Source organism: Gossypium hirsutum, chromosome A03, assembly GCF_007990345.1.
Source record: "Gossypium hirsutum isolate 1008001.06 chromosome A03, Gossypium_hirsutum_v2.1, whole genome shotgun sequence".
Taxonomy (NCBI): Eukaryota; Viridiplantae; Streptophyta; class Magnoliopsida; order Malvales; family Malvaceae; genus Gossypium; species Gossypium hirsutum.
The window spans coordinates 114,322-130,066 of NC_053426.1; the positions used below are offsets into that span (position 1 = coordinate 114,322).

The 15,745-nt window shown below is 33.5% G+C and overlaps 2 protein-coding genes across 2 annotated transcripts; both read left to right on the forward strand.

The window, feature by feature from the left end:
* The first annotated feature begins 520 nt into the window (after positions 1 to 520).
* On the forward strand, positions 521 to 9,488 carry LOC107941385 (protein ENHANCED DISEASE RESISTANCE 2). Its single transcript, XM_016874947.2, has 22 exons — positions 521 to 1,069; positions 1,503 to 1,577; positions 2,072 to 2,125; positions 2,761 to 2,826; positions 3,057 to 3,160; positions 3,799 to 3,866; positions 3,951 to 4,067; positions 4,227 to 4,267; positions 4,377 to 4,477; positions 4,646 to 4,741; positions 5,577 to 5,641; positions 5,735 to 5,806; positions 5,897 to 6,052; positions 6,356 to 6,588; positions 6,671 to 6,710; positions 6,822 to 6,976; positions 7,073 to 7,174; positions 8,020 to 8,064; positions 8,147 to 8,287; positions 8,464 to 8,559; positions 8,651 to 8,752; positions 9,129 to 9,488. The coding sequence occupies exons 1-22, from the start codon at positions 932 to 934 to the stop codon at positions 9,234 to 9,236; spliced, it is 2,175 nt and encodes a 724-aa protein (XP_016730436.1). The 5' UTR covers positions 521 to 931; the 3' UTR covers positions 9,237 to 9,488.
* Positions 9,489 to 12,999: 3,511 nt separating this feature from the next.
* LOC107941372 (4-coumarate--CoA ligase-like 6) lies at positions 13,000 to 15,551 on the forward strand. Its single transcript, XM_041104325.1, has 5 exons — positions 13,000 to 14,294; positions 14,387 to 14,576; positions 14,662 to 14,962; positions 15,062 to 15,164; positions 15,273 to 15,551. The coding sequence occupies exons 1-3, from the start codon at positions 13,224 to 13,226 to the stop codon at positions 14,775 to 14,777; spliced, it is 1,377 nt and encodes a 458-aa protein (XP_040960259.1). The 5' UTR covers positions 13,000 to 13,223; the 3' UTR covers positions 14,778 to 14,962; positions 15,062 to 15,164; positions 15,273 to 15,551.
* The last annotated feature ends 194 nt before the right edge of the window (positions 15,552 to 15,745 follow it).

Genomic DNA, 15,745 nt, shown 5'->3' on the forward strand with positions numbered 1-15,745 from the left:
ACAACTTTGATTGTCAGGAATTTACAAACCAAAATTTAAATAGCTTTCTTTTTCGATTTTGACATTGACTATAAGATCGACTTGAATTTATAGTATATTATTCTACTTATCGGTGGGTGTTGATCTACTACATCAATCATCAAATCCTTGTTTGAAGCTTGTTAGTTAGACTTTAGAAAAAAAAAAACTTAGGGTGGGTTTGAGACGGCAGTGCAGTGCGGTACGATGCATTTAGTTTACTTTTTGTCTCACGCTATAATATTACTATAATATCTAATCTCACCGCCACCGTTGTTTTTACACTAACCGCAGCTAAACGCACCGCTCATCCAAACTCACCCTTAACAACCTAATGACTTAAATGAAAACTTCCAAACAGTTTAGTGATTATTTTGTAACTTTTTAAAGTTTAATGACTAAAATGTAAATATACTAATAGTTTAGTTACTTTAAGCACAGTTTATCCAAATATATTTTACCCGATATAAAATATTCTCTTACCGTCCCCTTTTTTTTCTCTTTCAAAATACGCTCACTATTTTTTTTCAAAAAAAAAAATTCAGTTCTCCTCTGTAAACTTCATTTGATCCAGCTTGCTCTTGTCTCTTTCTCTCTTTTTTCCCCTCTTTAAGTTTACTTGTTTTCTTGTTGCCGCTTTGTTTCTTCTTATCCCTATATCGTTACTTACAAAATCAAAATTCGCTTTTGTGATTCTCGTGTTCTCCGCAACGTTGAATTCCAATCGTTGAAGCTATTGTAGATTAAGAACCTTCGATTCGTCCCTATTTCAAAGATAAAGTGACAGATGATTAGAGATCGAATGATTTAGGCGGTACTGATACCGCGGGAGCAAAGATTACGATCTAAGCTTCCGATTTTGCATAGTGAGCTGGAATTTCGGTTCTTGTTGGTGGGTTTTGAGAGGACAGGAATGTCAAAGGTGGTGTACGAAGGATGGATGGTGAGATATGGACGAAGGAAGATCGGCCGCTCCTTCATACACATGCGGTATTTCGTGCTCGAAAATCGGCTTCTGGCTTACTACAAGAGAAAGCCACAAGATACTCAGGTCTTTAATTTTTTTTTTGTTTTAGAATTCTTAATTTTGCTTGGGCATTTTTTAGCTTCTTAAAGGATATAAGTATTTATAATAATTAAAAAAAAGTTGATTTCGTCTTTTGTTTTTTAGGATCGCAGAAGAGAGAAAAGTTGCTTTTAAAACGTTAAATTAAGTGCAATTGCCTTCGGTTTAATTTTATTTTAAGTAATGGAGCTTTTATGGTTAATGATGCCGTGCTTTTAGTAAAAGCAGGAGCATCTTGTTGACAAGGTGCCTCATATTCTTACTGTTTATGAAAGAGAGCAGAGTTATTTTTATTTTCATTTTTTCGAAAAACCTTTGTGTTTCTTCTGACTATTCGCTTTTGTGCAATGCGTTCATTTTATAACTAAATTCAAGCACTGTTGTTAACGGTTAAGAACGCTGGTGTTCCCAAAATCAGGTTCCAATAAAGACTATGTTGATAGACGGAAACTGTAGAGTGGAGGATAGAGGCTTGAAGACTCACCATGGACACGTGAGTTGTTGTCTCCTTGTTTGTATGTGTGTGTTTGCTTGTATTCTATTTTAGCATATCGATGTTAGGTAATTACAGTGCAAAATGTTGCTGTCGGTAGCCAAGGCTGAAACTCTCTAATATCATATATACATAGATAGATGTACTTGTATGTGTACATGTGTGTATTCGTAAGCATATTATCAGATCAGAAATAACCTGCATTCTTATACTGGTGATTACTATGCATTTTATATTGTTGTCTTCTAGAGATTTGGTAGTCTCCTTATTGACCTGCTGTTTTGCTTATTATATTTTATTGCTCTTCCCTGTCCTCTCTTTCTTTTGTTGAGACTCATGAATGCTCTCGCATATTGTCTCAGTTTATGCATGGTTGTTTGATCACAGTTATGTTTCATAAGAAGTTATATTCTAGTGCAATGTGAAATGTATTCCTTTTGATAGAACACTCATTTATTCTTCATTTTGACTTTCTCTTGGTTTATATTTTGCAGATGGTTTATGTTTTATCTGTTTACAACAAGAAAGAGAAGTACCACAGAATCACGGTTTGTTCTTATTTTAATTATAGAAAACAGTAAAAGAATGTATATTCTTAGATGCTTAATAACCTCATGTTGCTTTGTTGGTTATTCAATTTAGAGAAATGAAACATGTTTCTGGCTTCTTCTCTCTTAGGCTCTTACCTGCCACCAGGAGGAGAGTTTCTAGGAATGAACCCCAATTTCTACTTTGCTGTTGTCAGATCACTTATCTCATGTACTTTTTGATAAATGAACAATGGTTTTGCCAGTTCTATGCTGAAGGACTTTAGTCACATTGGCATATATTGGTGATGTGCTTAGCTTTACTATATGGACATGTATTTGAGTTCCACTTTGATTGCTCTTGATGGTTTGGTACATCCTGAGTTGAGTTAGCCTCTTTATTATGAGTGAATTTATTATTAAATGGGACTGAAATTTTTATCTGACGAGACTAGAGAGGCATCTGTTTTCAAAGTAATACATGCTTAAATTGCACTGTGTTTCTCTGTCATTGTGGAAGCATAAGCGATAAATGTTTTGGATTTACTATGTGACCTCTTTGGTCCCTATGTTTCCTTTTACATCCGGTTACAAAATCTTATGCTTTTGAATTTTGGGAACCTAAAATAGATCCATGTCTGTTTTCTTCTTTCAAGATGGCAGCATTCAACATCCAGGAAGCCCTAATGTGGAAGGAAAAAATAGAGTCTGTAATTGATAAGGTACATCTCTGAGTTTGTAACCTAATTCCTGCTTCTTTCCATGTTGAGTTTGTAACCTAATTCCTGCTTCTTTCCATGTTTAAGACTTGCATTTTATAGTTGGTTCACCCTTATAACCTCTGTGCAATGGACTAGGGTCGTATTTTCTTCGTGAACTTAATATAAATTTTTTAATGTTAATCTGTTACCCAGATCGATTTAATTGTCTGGTTGCATATTTTCATGTGCAGCATCAAGAGTCACAAGTTGCAAATGGCAACAAATATGTTTCTTTTGAATATAAATCTGGGATGGATAATGGGAGGACTGCTTCATCATCAGATCATGAAAGTCAGTAAGTGCCAATTTGCCACCATTTTTCTTTTTGCTGTTGTCTATCTGTGTTGATAAAAGTGAATGTTATTTTGTGGCGAGTCTGGTGGGTGTGTGGCTGTGGTCTTTTGTAAAGCTACTTGAGTGTCTTTAAGTCTTCGGATCAAATCCTCATGGGTAGAGAGTTATTTTCATAAATGAGTGGGAGAAGGTTAGAATAATTAATTGTGTCTTGTGTTTTGTTGGATTTCATACATGTCTTGCATCTTACCATATGTTGCAACTTTTAGAGTACAACATAGATGAATTCTATGATGTTTCATGTTTGGAACAGGTAAATAAGTTTTGCTAATTTCAATATAAGCCCGTGTCTTGTAACTAGTCTGCTGATTATAGATGAATATCAAGTAGTTCATTATCCTTGCATCTATGCTAGATTAATGCACAATTGAACTGCCTCCTGTTAAGTTTAGTGACGAACTGAATAAAGCCTAGTTCATTTGCTCCAACTCCATATAAGGCTGATTGTCAAATTAAAATGAATTGAAGTACCTTGTTTCTTATCAGTTGTTGGCATATCCTCCCAAGGTTTTCTTTGTAATGATAAGACGAGATTAGCAATCCTTGGCCAAACTTTTAATTTCTTAATATTTTCTTCAGGTTTAGTGCCCAGGAGGATGAAGATGATGCTCCTCCAGATTTACTGAGGAGAACGACAATTGGAAACGGTTCTCATTTGATTTCCTTTTCTCATCTTTTCTACACTATTTAGTGCAATGTTAGGAAACTCAACATTTATATAAAAATGTCAGGTCCTCCAGATTCAATATTTGACTGGACACAGGACTTTGACTCAGAATTGTCAAATAAAAATGCGAACAACCAAGCATTTTCTAGAAAACATTGGCGCCTCCTTCAATGTCAAAACGGTTTGTTTTTCATTTACCATTCCATTTTATTGGCTTTAAAGTTCAATCCAAGTAAAAATAGGTTGTAGTGAAAGACAGGAAAAGTATTTTAATTATCGTAATGTTGCAGTGCCATTGACGGATCATTTATGGACCTGAACATTTTATTTGATATGACAGGACTTCGCATTTTTGAAGAGCTTCTTGAAGTTGATTACCTTGTATGGAACTGTTCCATTTCTTGCTTTATGTTTTCTATTTATTTATTTATTTTCTCAGTGCATTAAATTGTTGTGGGTGATAATTATAGCTTATACTTTCTTGATGTAGCCAAGGAGCTGTAGTAGGGCAATGAAGGCTGTCGGTGTTGTGGAAGCTACATGTGAGGAAATATTTGGTCTTGTAATGAGTATGGATGGAACTCGATTTGAGTAGGTTTCCTTATTTTTCCCGTTAAAATATATCTTTTAGTTTTTTCAATGTGATATAGATTCATACCTAGGTTATCCGCTGAATTTGTGAGACTTTTCAAGAGTTATTTGCTTTAGATATTTTGGGAAATTTCCCTATTTCTTATTTATATCAATTACTTTCTGCAGGTGGGATTGTAGCTTTCAGTATGGTAGTTTAGTTGAAGAGGTAGATGGGCATACAGCTATACTTTATCACAGGCTTCAGTTGGACTGGTTCCCTGTGTAATATATGCTCTCCAATTTAAATAATTTCTATTTTCATTTATTGAATATTTATCTTTTGAAGCAGTACCAGCATAGTTCTGTTTTGGGAACCAAAAATTCTTAGGAAAACATGTTAGAGTTCGTGAACCCTTTTTAGCACATTTACTTTTGATGCGAGGCAAACTTTGGTTGTTGACACTATATTTTGTCTAACCAAAGCATTTAGAAAATCCGAAAAATGGACAGGTTACGCTAAGTATGCTGGACACATGCTGGTAAGCATCAAAAGAAGGAACGAGAAAAGATAAACTTCACTCTGTATGAATAAAAGGCGAGGAGAAAAAGTAAAAGGGAAAGCTGAGCAATTGGGACAGAAGTAATAGAAAAGACCTAGAGATGGAGAGAAATGATTGTGTATAGGTGTACTACAAGAATTGGAAATTGAAGCTTTTTTTTTTTTTTTTTTTTGCATTTTCTGGCTTTGATATTTTACTGAAATATTACCTTGTAATCTGGAATGGCTTTCGCTAAGATTGATGAAGAGTTAGTGGCTTTGCCTACTAAATTTTCTTCATATAAATCTTTGTATGATACATGTATGCATGTATGTATGTATATGTACACTAGTTGTTTTCAGAGACAACGGGACTTTTGAGTTTATTTTTCAACAACGAGAGTGAGCTTACTATTATTATTGTTACTATCATCCAAGCTTTTTTATAACACTTTGTTCACTTCATTGAGTATCATTTTTGCAACTTTGTGGAACATTTCTATATGCTTCAGTTTTCAAAAGAAACCTTTGCTCATGAAGCATGCGCAATTTTAAAGTGTATGCACCATGTTTTTGCAGGTTTGTATGGCCCCGTGACCTATGCTATGTGCGTTATTGGCGCCGAAATGATGATGGAAGTTATGGTAAGTCTTTGCAGATTAACTTATATCTTAAATATATGTTTATTTTCTAGCTTCAGATATTTCTCCTTTTCTCTTGTTCTGGTTATGGTGCAGTTGTATTATTTCGTTCTAGGGAGCATGAGAATTGTGGCCCACAACCAGGACATGTGCGGGCTCATGTTGAGAGTAAGCTTATGCTAATCCCTTGGCTGTGTTGAGACTTGAAAGACAGCATTTAATTTTTAGTATATTGCAGACTAAGTCCAATTTTCTCAGGTGGAGGGTTCAACATTTCCCCTATGAAATCTCGAAATGGGAAGCCCAGAACACAGGTGCAGCATCTCATGCAGATTGATTTAAAAGGATGGGGTGTGGGTTATATTTCATCATTTCAGCAACACTGTCTTCTTCAGATGTTAAATAGTGTTGCCGGTGAGTTTTGTTTCTCTATTTTGCATGTTACATTACATTGAAAGATGGGATGATATTTCATATTTCCTTGGTATATTTCTTTCTATTCTCATTACTTCCATCAACAAAAAGAAAAAGTTTTTCCTTTTTCTTTTTTGCAATACCAATCTGATCTGCACCTTGACATCCCACTGCCCTAATAAACAGGGTTGAAGAATTAAAAAGAATGGTGTAATGCAATGTTAAGAAAACTACAATTCTGTCGTTTTTTTAATGGCTATATTCATCATCCTTGTTTAAACATCTTTTAACCTCTCACTACAGGATTGCGTGAATGGTTTGCCCAAACAGATGAAAGAATTGCTACTCCTAGAATCCCAGTTATGGTCAATATGGCCTCATCTTCAGTTTCCTCAAAGAAGACTCAGAGGATGTTTGAGTTATCTGTTCCCTCTGCCCCTTCTCTTGATCAAACAAATGCTGCAAACCGAAACTCTGTGTTGATGGATGAATACTCTGACGAGGATGAAGAACAAATGCCTGAGACAGAACAAGAGGTTTTATATTATCATTATCTTTATATAATTTTTGTTTGAATTATTCCTAACTATAGGTTTCTTATTTCACTAAAATTTTCAGGCATATCCGACTAAAAGTGACAATGATTTCAAGAGAACAGGTGGGGTCCTACTAATAATGTTATATTGGATTCTTTTGTTGTAATTGGATAAGATAAATTTGCGGGACTGACTTTTTATCTCAAATATACAATGTTTTTTATGAATTAAAGCCCTAGAAGAAGAACCAATTGAGAAAATTGATTTGTCATGCTTTTCTGGTAATCTACGACGCGATGACCGTGATAATTCTCGTAACTGTTGGACTATATCAGATGGTAACAATTTCAGAGTCCGTAGCCAACATTTTTGTTACAATAAAACAAAGGTTCCCATTCTTGTGCTTGTTTCTTCTAGTTACATTTTGTACATGCAAATCAATATCTTATGTTTTTGTTTGCACTTCTCCCTATATGCAATGAAGATTCCTGCGGGGAAGCATTTAATGGATCTTGTTGCTGTTGATTGGTTTAAAGACACGAAAAGAATGGATCATGTTGTTAGGCGTCAAGGATGTGCTGCACAAGTGAGTCTGAGAAGTTATGTTTTATTGTAGTTTGCCTCTGTACTCTTCTGCTTCACTTCAATAGTCTGTATCTTATTTCCTGATAAAGCTGGATTGTTAGTATATGATTAGTTTATTTAGTTATTTCTGCTCCATTTGCTATTATGGTCTCTGTTCTGCCGTCCTTTAAGCCTTTACTTCAAATCACGGTGCACATTGTGATACACATGGGAGACAAAACCGGTTGCATTGTAACTGATTGGTTTACTTATACGTTGAGTTGCATTTCTTGTTGTAGCAACTCCACAACCTGAAATAGTTGTTATTTAGATTGGATTCAGGTTATGCATGTGGCAGATAAAAATTCTTTTGTTAGCTCCATTAGTTAGGTTGCAAGATGGAGGTATCAGAGTCTCATTCCTTTGGGCACCCCATCTGCGTGCTAAGACTTGAAGCTAGGACCTCAAACTTGTCTGATAGTATTTTGGGAATAGAATCCACAACCTTCAAATATATCCACATTTTTTATTAAATGAAGGGTATATGATAGTTTTACAACTAAATAGGAAACACTTTTTTAATGGAAATGAAGTATAATTAACCTGAACCTACAGGACTTTGTGGAAGGAACTCCAAATTAGAGTACCATGTTTATGTTACTACTGTGATTAAGCTAATTTTTTGGTGAAAAAAATGGAACAAAGAGTTACATTACACTTATAAGAGCCATGCTTTGCCTTGACCAAGTTTTCTTTGGTTATGGTTTTCTTGGATTGTCACTATGAACTATGTTGATGTGGAAAATCCATTAATTATTTTATGGAGTATATTTACAGTTCTCTAATCCTTGTTGCTTCTTTTTGTAGATTGCTTCACAAATGGGGCTTTTCTCTTTGGTCTTTAATGTTCAAGTAAGTATTCATGATGCAGGTAGTGTTGTATCCTATACTAATGGATCAGGATGTTGAGTGGTTTATGTTGTTTTTGCCCTAGGTTCCTGGCTCAACACACTATAGTATGGTATTTTATTTTGTGACGAAGGAACTAGTACCTGGTTCCCTTTTGCATCGATTTGTTGATGGTGATGATGAATTCCGCAATAGTAGACTGAAGCTTATTCCATCAGTACCAAAGGTATCTCTCTCTTCATTGTGTTTGGACTAATGTTTAAATCAGGATGTTTGAGACAGTTGGAGGCAGTCTTCCTTCTAATTGTCCCTCCATGGTTCCTTCCGTCCAGTTACTTTGTCTATCCTTTGCTTTTGTCCTTTGAAAACTTGTTCTTGAATTGTTCACCTGGGATCTTGCAGGGATCATGGATTGTGCGACAGAGTGTTGGGAGCACCCCTTGTTTGTTGGGAAAAGCTGTTGATTGCAACTATATCCGTGGTCCCAAGTACTTAGAAGTAAGAATCCTTATGATTTCTTTAATACCTAAATGTAGCAATATGTAAGGATCTTTGTGATGTGGGTTTATTTGTTTGTTTCTCTCTGTAGGTTGATATTGACATAGGTTCTTCTACGGTTGCTAATGGAGTCCTGGGGCTTGTTATTGGTGTAATTACAACATTGGTGGTTGACATGGCTTTTCTTGTACAGGTACAGTTCTTCTAAAACATAATTTGCCTCAAACAGCACTGTTATCGGGAAAATAATACTTGCTTTGCGATTTATTGCTGCACCGTACACTGACTTGCGAGCATGCAGATTTAGTAGGAAGCGGCATTAATGATTGTTTTCATTATTAATGGCATGTTAGGAGCAAAGAGTACACTCATAATAGTCTTCACATGATATCTAACCACACAGTTCTGGTTTCATAGGGCTATACAGGGCTACTGCCCATCGCTGGTAGAATTTAGGCGTAGGGCATTGTAGTCACATTTGTGATTTACTTGTGTTGCGTTACTATATGTTGGCTTAAAAGTGGTTGCATTTTTTTCTTTTAAATTTCCTTTTCTTTTCTCCACCTTAGGCAAACACAACGGATGAGCTGCCAGAGCGGCTAATTGGTGCGGTCCGTGTTTCTCATATAGAGCTATCGTCTGCCATAGTTTCAAAGCTCGACACTGATCCATCTTGATTGTTTTGACGGACTGCAACTGATTTTATACGAATCATTCTTCTGATATTCATACTTTCGTTCACATTTTCTGTCATTAAATATTCAAGGAAGACGCCGTCATTTTTTTTCCCAAAAAGGATATTCAAGAAAAGTAGTTAAAAGAAAATGAAAATTGTTTTGTCCGTTAATTCTATTTCTGGCTGGCTATTTGTTAAAGGAAATATAAAACTATGGAGCAAATAGAAGAGACGAAGAGATTGTGATGGATGATGGCCATGCTATTTTCATCATTTTTTGCAAATATTATAGTAAGTGTTCTCTATCATTTTGTGGTTGAGAATATGAATGGTATATCGTGATAATCATATCCGCTTATAATGTAGTTGGCGTGATAAGAAAGACAAGTTCTTCATTGTTTTTGAAAAATACTTTTAAAAAGTGCTGTGAAAAAGTGCTTTTGAGTATTTTTGAGAAGTGTTTTGGAAAAATTTAAGTGTTTGATATTGCTGTTAAAAAGTACTTTTGAAAAGTAAAATGTTCATTTTAGACATGATATTATAAAGTAACAAATATGTATTTAAATAATGTTCAAATTAGTTAATATTATGATATTTTGGTAAAATATAAAAAATAATTTATTATAACTTATTGTTAATATTTTAATATATAATATTAATTTTAAATATTTTTAAGTAATTAATATTAATTATTTATTAAATTTAATTAGAATATATAAACTATATTTAAATATTTAAATATAATAATTAAATATTTGTAATTAGATATTGACACAATTGTATTATTTTAAAAAATATTTTTTATTTTTAATTAATGAACACACTCTAAGAATTATCGGCTGAAGTAAAAACTTAGATAATAAATGAAGCTTATTTGACTTAAAATATTTTATTGTAATTATGTGATATGGTAAATTTATTTCTAGACGTCCTTGCAAACGTAAGTTAAATCTCAACTACATCAACAATATGTGTTAACTAAAATATTTATACAACGTATGCAATTATTTTAGTTTAAAATGTAAAAAGAGAAAGAAAATGCATAATTGCGTGTTTAAATACTAAGAGAAAAATTGAAAGGGTTATGGAAAGTAAAAAATTGATTGAAATTTAAAATGTTACTTTCAATAAAAGTTAAATGTTGAATAATGTTAAGTGTGACGACAGAGACCAAACTAATTTAAGAATTGAATATAGGCAGTGTGACGAGGCAATGGCTGCTTAACCAACGCATAATAGAACTAGAAATAAAACAAATGAATAATGAGCACCCCTTTCAGTCCATTCAAATAACTAACTAATTACAGGAAAATATATACTATGTTTTTTAATGTATTTTATTCTATATTTATTTGAATATAAATATAATTATAATGCTTGAAGTTTACTAGCAAAGCAATTTGCTCGTGATTGCCAAGTTGGACCAAAATATTGATCCTCCAATGTTCCATGTGGAATTTGCAATTGGGTTGGTCTAGGTCTCTGGATCAATAGTTAGTGAGACTTTAACAGCAAACGGTTGAGAAAATAATTGGTAAACATTCAAAACTCAACTGCAGCCTTGCAAACAATGAAATGACTCAAACTTATTACATTACATACAATTAGATTTTCTCAAATTTTTATGGTTTAATTATGCTTTAATCTATCTACTCTTCCAGCATTTTAGACTTTGTCTTTTTAATATACAATAATATTATTGACGCAAGTTAAGATGACTCTACTATTAATGTCCGCGGAACAGAACAAATAAATGCCTGCCTACACATTATCGGTTGGCCGGCTAAACATGCGTGTCTGTGCCTTCAATTTGCGTTTCTAAAACTTATCTTTATTTAATCAAATCAATATAGAGAATTGAATCTCATAAATTTAATTTACTGGAGAAAGTAAAGGGTTGACTTCAGTTTATATTATAGAAAACGTTGCATCCAAACTTTTATTTAAGAATTAAAAGTTTATACGTAAAAGAAAATGATTTTTTTTGAATATTTTATAATTACCATCAGAATGGGTTTCTCCAATTATTTACTTTTTACGAAATGAATTAAGGGTAATTTGTTTTTTCATTAATAATAATAAATTGTTTAAGGTTATTTAAGATGGGACAATTTTATTTTAGATATTTTTTTATAGTGAACTTTTGTGTTTGGCTTAGTGATTAAAGGTTATTCACACGTAAAATTTAACCAGATTTGAGCATCTAGTAGTCAATTTTTATTTGGGTGATTCTTTTTGGATGTAGTGTGTGTTCAAGAGACTATTATGAGAAAACGACCTAATATAAACAACATGACTTTTAGTGCGTATAATTGAATAAAAATTAAAATTTAATATGTATAATTACATTAAATTAAAGTGTATGTATCACATTATACATTTTATTAAAATTCATGTGTAAATTTAAAATTTATTCCTAAATCTTATTTATTAACTTAATTTTTTTGTTTTTTATTTAGTTAAATTAAAAAATTTGTGGCAGTTTAATTGTATTATTGGATTAATAAATTTCATCATTCATCTAAAAAAAATAAATTAGAAAATTCTTTTTTTTTATATGATAAATGTAATGATATATTCCTTAGAAGAATAAATAAACAAATTATTTTTACATCATTTTGTGCATATGTAGAATTTGTTGGCCCTTATGTTATAGAATTGGAAGAGATGTGATGATTATGTTATTTGTGGTTCTAAATGAATATACTGTAGATGAAATTAAAAGTATAACACGTAATGTATCTCCTTAATTGCCAATTAAAGAGAATTTTATTTCTATAAGCTTTCCTAGATTGCAAGCCATTTTTTTTATCCCTTTAATAGCCAAGAGGGTTTGTATCACTTTTTTAAAAAAGGGGTATATTTAATGTACAACAGAGAGAGAGGAGAGCGTTTGTACCTAAATTTTTACTTGGACAAGAGGCGGCTATTCGATGAAGTTTGACGGAGTTGGGGGAGTGCGCGTTGGGTGCTCTTCCTAAAGATGCGAAGGTGAGCCATCTTATTTCTCCATGCAAATGGGAGCGGATGCAATACCGAACTTTATTCGTCTGTCTTTAACAGGGTGGGGACAACATTCATTTTGCCTCAACAACCGCCAGTGGCTAGGTGGAAAGCGCCGGAGTGCTGATGATGAGCAACATTTGTCATGAATAACTTGAAGATATTTAAATTCAGATCAAAATAAATTATGTAACTACAACTAAAATGAAATTATTACATAAACAAACTGTTATCAATCTATTATACAATTTATTCTAGTTTAAGTTTCACTACATGTAATAATTTTAAATTGATTAATAGAACCAAATTATTTTATGTCTGAATTATTAAATATTAAATCGTTAATAGAATAATTTTATTCTATGTCAATGTTGATCTTCTAAGATTAAGAGAGAATATGAGAATGAAAAAATAATAAAAGTGAAGATGAAAATGTATTTGAGGATTAAATTAATAGAATTTATAAATATAATTAATTAAATTATTTAAAATTAAGACAATTGATAGTATGTATAATTGTTAAGGAATAAATATATTATTATACCAATTAAACACAAAACAAAAGAGTTCGGATCCAAAAAGTGACAAAATAGAAAGACGTGGTTCTAATTTGGTGACTGAAACATTGACAGGCAAATAATTTAGAGACTATTCTAAACTAATTAAATTCTCATTATTTTAAAATTTAAAATGGACTTCTCTATAAAAACTGTCTTTCGAGAAAAGTTGAATTCTGGTTTTCATCTTCCAAATTTTCTGCGTTTGACCCGTTTATTGCCTATCAATGAAGCCGACATCAATAATTGAAAATTCCGTTTTCCATTGCCACTCCCTGTTATTTATAAGTCAGTCCTTTGAGATTGGAACTCAAAGGCAAAGCAAAGGTGGCCAAAGCCAAATCCATAGCAGTCCATCCTTTTGCAGCACCTGACAAAGCTCAAACTACTGCAAACCTACAATATCAAAATATTTTCTCCCTCTATCAATGGCAACAAGCTTAAGCTCACATATAAGCCTCCAAACTTCAGAATCCAAAATTAGTGATTTTGCTAACTGGTATTCGCGGGAAACAGGAATCTATTCCAGCAAACATCCCTCTATATCTCTCCCCACTGATCCATTTCTTGATATTGTTTCCTTCGTTTTCTCTCACAAACATGATGGGGTCACTGCTTTGATCGATTCCTCCTCTGGGTATTCAATACCTTATTCAAAGCTTTTACCTTTAATCCAATCTATGGCCTCTGGTCTCCACCGCCTAGGTGTTTCTCAAGGTAATATAGTCTTGCTTCTGTTGCCAAATTCTTCTCACTTTCCCATCATTTTCTTCAGCATTCTATATTTAGGTGCAATCGTTAGTGCCATGAATCCACTAAGTAGTACGATTGAGATCAAGAAACAGGTTTCTGATTGTAGTGTACGTTTTGCTTTTACTTCACTTGAAAAGATTGACCAACTCAACAACTTGGGTGTTCATGCAATTGGGGTACCACAAAACATCGACTTTGATTCAGAAAATATTGGTTTTTCCCCTTTCCATGAGCTTATCGGTGGCCGATTTGGTAAAGCACCGAGGCCAGTAATTAGGCAGCAAGACACTGCGGTAATTATGTATTCATCAGGTACTACAGGTGTTAGTAAGGGAGTTGTATTAACACATGGGAATTTAATAGCAATGGTTGAGCTTTTTGTAAAATTTGAAGCTTCACAGTATGAATATTCAAGTTCAAAGAACGTTTATTTAGCTGTGGTGCCTATGTTCCATATCTATGGATTATCACTTTTTGTGGTTGGATTGTTATCACTGGGTTCTACCATTGTTCTTATGCGGAGATTTGATGGCAATGAAGCGGTGAAACTAATTGATTACTACGGAGTTACTCACTTTCCACTTGTTCCACCTATACTAACAACATTGGTAATGATAGCCAAAGGTGCTACCAATACTGAAAATAGCTTCAAGAGTTTGAAACAGGTTTCTTGTGGTGCTGCTCCCACAAGCAGGAAAATCATAGAGGACTTTTTTCAGGTTCTTCCTCACGTTGATTTCATTCAGGTATATATATTAAGGCTTAACACTTACTTGGTGATTAACTATTAGCCCTTGAATTTGATTCTTAAGCTTGATTGAATGTTATATGTTAATAGGGTTATGGCATGACTGAAACAACTGCGGTAGGAACTCGTGGATTCAACACCCAACAATGTCATAAATATTGTTCAATAGGACTTCTTGCCCCAAATATGCAAGCTAAAGTGATGGATTGGAATTCTGGCTCTCCTTTACCTTCGGAATATTATGGCGAGCTCTGGCTAAAGGGACCTGCAATTATGCAACGTAAACAATTGACGAACTCTTTACTAAAATATGGGGTGACCTCATACTTTGAATATGATTAAAGGTAGCTTATGTGATTTTGTAGGATACTTGAATAATGATGTGGCCACCAAGATGGCAATTGACAAAGATGGTTGGCTACGTACTGGTGACATAGTTTGTTTTGATGAAGATGGGTATTGTATGTATCTGACCGCTTAAAAGAGATTATAAAGTACAATGGCTATCAGGCATGGCTTTCATACTTTAGAACGAGTCATAATCTAATGATCTAAAATCCCGTTTAACATGGTATTTACAATTTCATGTATCATTCAGATAGCACCTGCTGATTTAGAGGCAATATTGATTTCCCATTCCCATATACTTGACGCTGCTGTAATTGGGTAAGTAGTAATTTTCTCTAATGCTAAACAAGGAAGCATTTTGCCTTTGATTCCTCGAAGGATAAATGAACCTATTTGTTTCTATTTTGGGTGCCTCAGAGAAATGGATGAAGTATATGGGGAGATACCAGTGGCATTTGTGGTAACAAGGCATGGTAGTACACTCAACCAGGAAGATGTGATGGGCTTTGTGGCTATGCAGGTGAGCAAGTTGTTGCCAAGTCATACCAAATACCGCCAGCTTTTTCATTTTTTTGCTGTCTTGTTTATTAAACACTTACCAGCTACTTTCTTCTTTATTATTTATTAGGTTGCACCTTATAAGAAAATAAGAAAGGTGGTGTTTACAAAATCAATACCAAAGTCTGCTACAGGCAAGATCCTTCGAAGAGAACTTAAAAAGTTGTTAAGCTCAAGTTGTAGACTGTAACATCATCTTTGTTCCTTATGCCGATGGTCAAATGGCAAAATTTGTGTGGGTTTAAGTTGATTCGCCTTTTAAGTTCAAGGTTCCATATTTGTGCTTCATGTAATTATATTTACCATATCTGCAATGAAATAGAATATCCTCAGATTCTGCAAAAATTGGAAGAAAACTCCTACTAACTTCCTTCCATTATATTACCATTGCATAATGATGAGATAAATACATAGATATTGCATAATTTTAGATTGGGATAAATATAATTTTTGGTCGCTGAAATTCGCAACTAGGTTTGCTTTGGTATTCGCATTTTTTTTTGTCTACTTTGACACTTAAACTTGACAATTAGGTCTATTTTG

Excerpts from the sequence above, each read along its gene's own strand:
- LOC107941385 (XM_016874947.2), top strand. The coding sequence starts at position 932 with ATGTCAAAGGTGGTGTACGAAGGATGGATGGTGAGATATGGACGAAGG. Across the intron at positions 1,070-1,502 it reads GAAAGCCACAAGATACTCAG|GTTCCAATAAAGACTATGTT; the intron begins GTCTTTAATTTT and ends TCCCAAAATCAG. Across the intron at positions 6,711-6,821 it reads CAATGATTTCAAGAGAACAG|CCCTAGAAGAAGAACCAATT; the intron begins GTGGGGTCCTAC and ends TATGAATTAAAG.
- LOC107941372 (XM_041104325.1), top strand. The coding sequence starts at position 13,224 with ATGGCAACAAGCTTAAGCTCACATATAAGCCTCCAAACTTCAGAATCC. Across the intron at positions 14,295-14,386 it reads CTCACGTTGATTTCATTCAG|GGTTATGGCATGACTGAAAC; the intron begins GTATATATATTA and ends ATATGTTAATAG. Across the intron at positions 14,577-14,661 it reads GGGACCTGCAATTATGCAAC|GATACTTGAATAATGATGTG; the intron begins GTAAACAATTGA and ends GTGATTTTGTAG.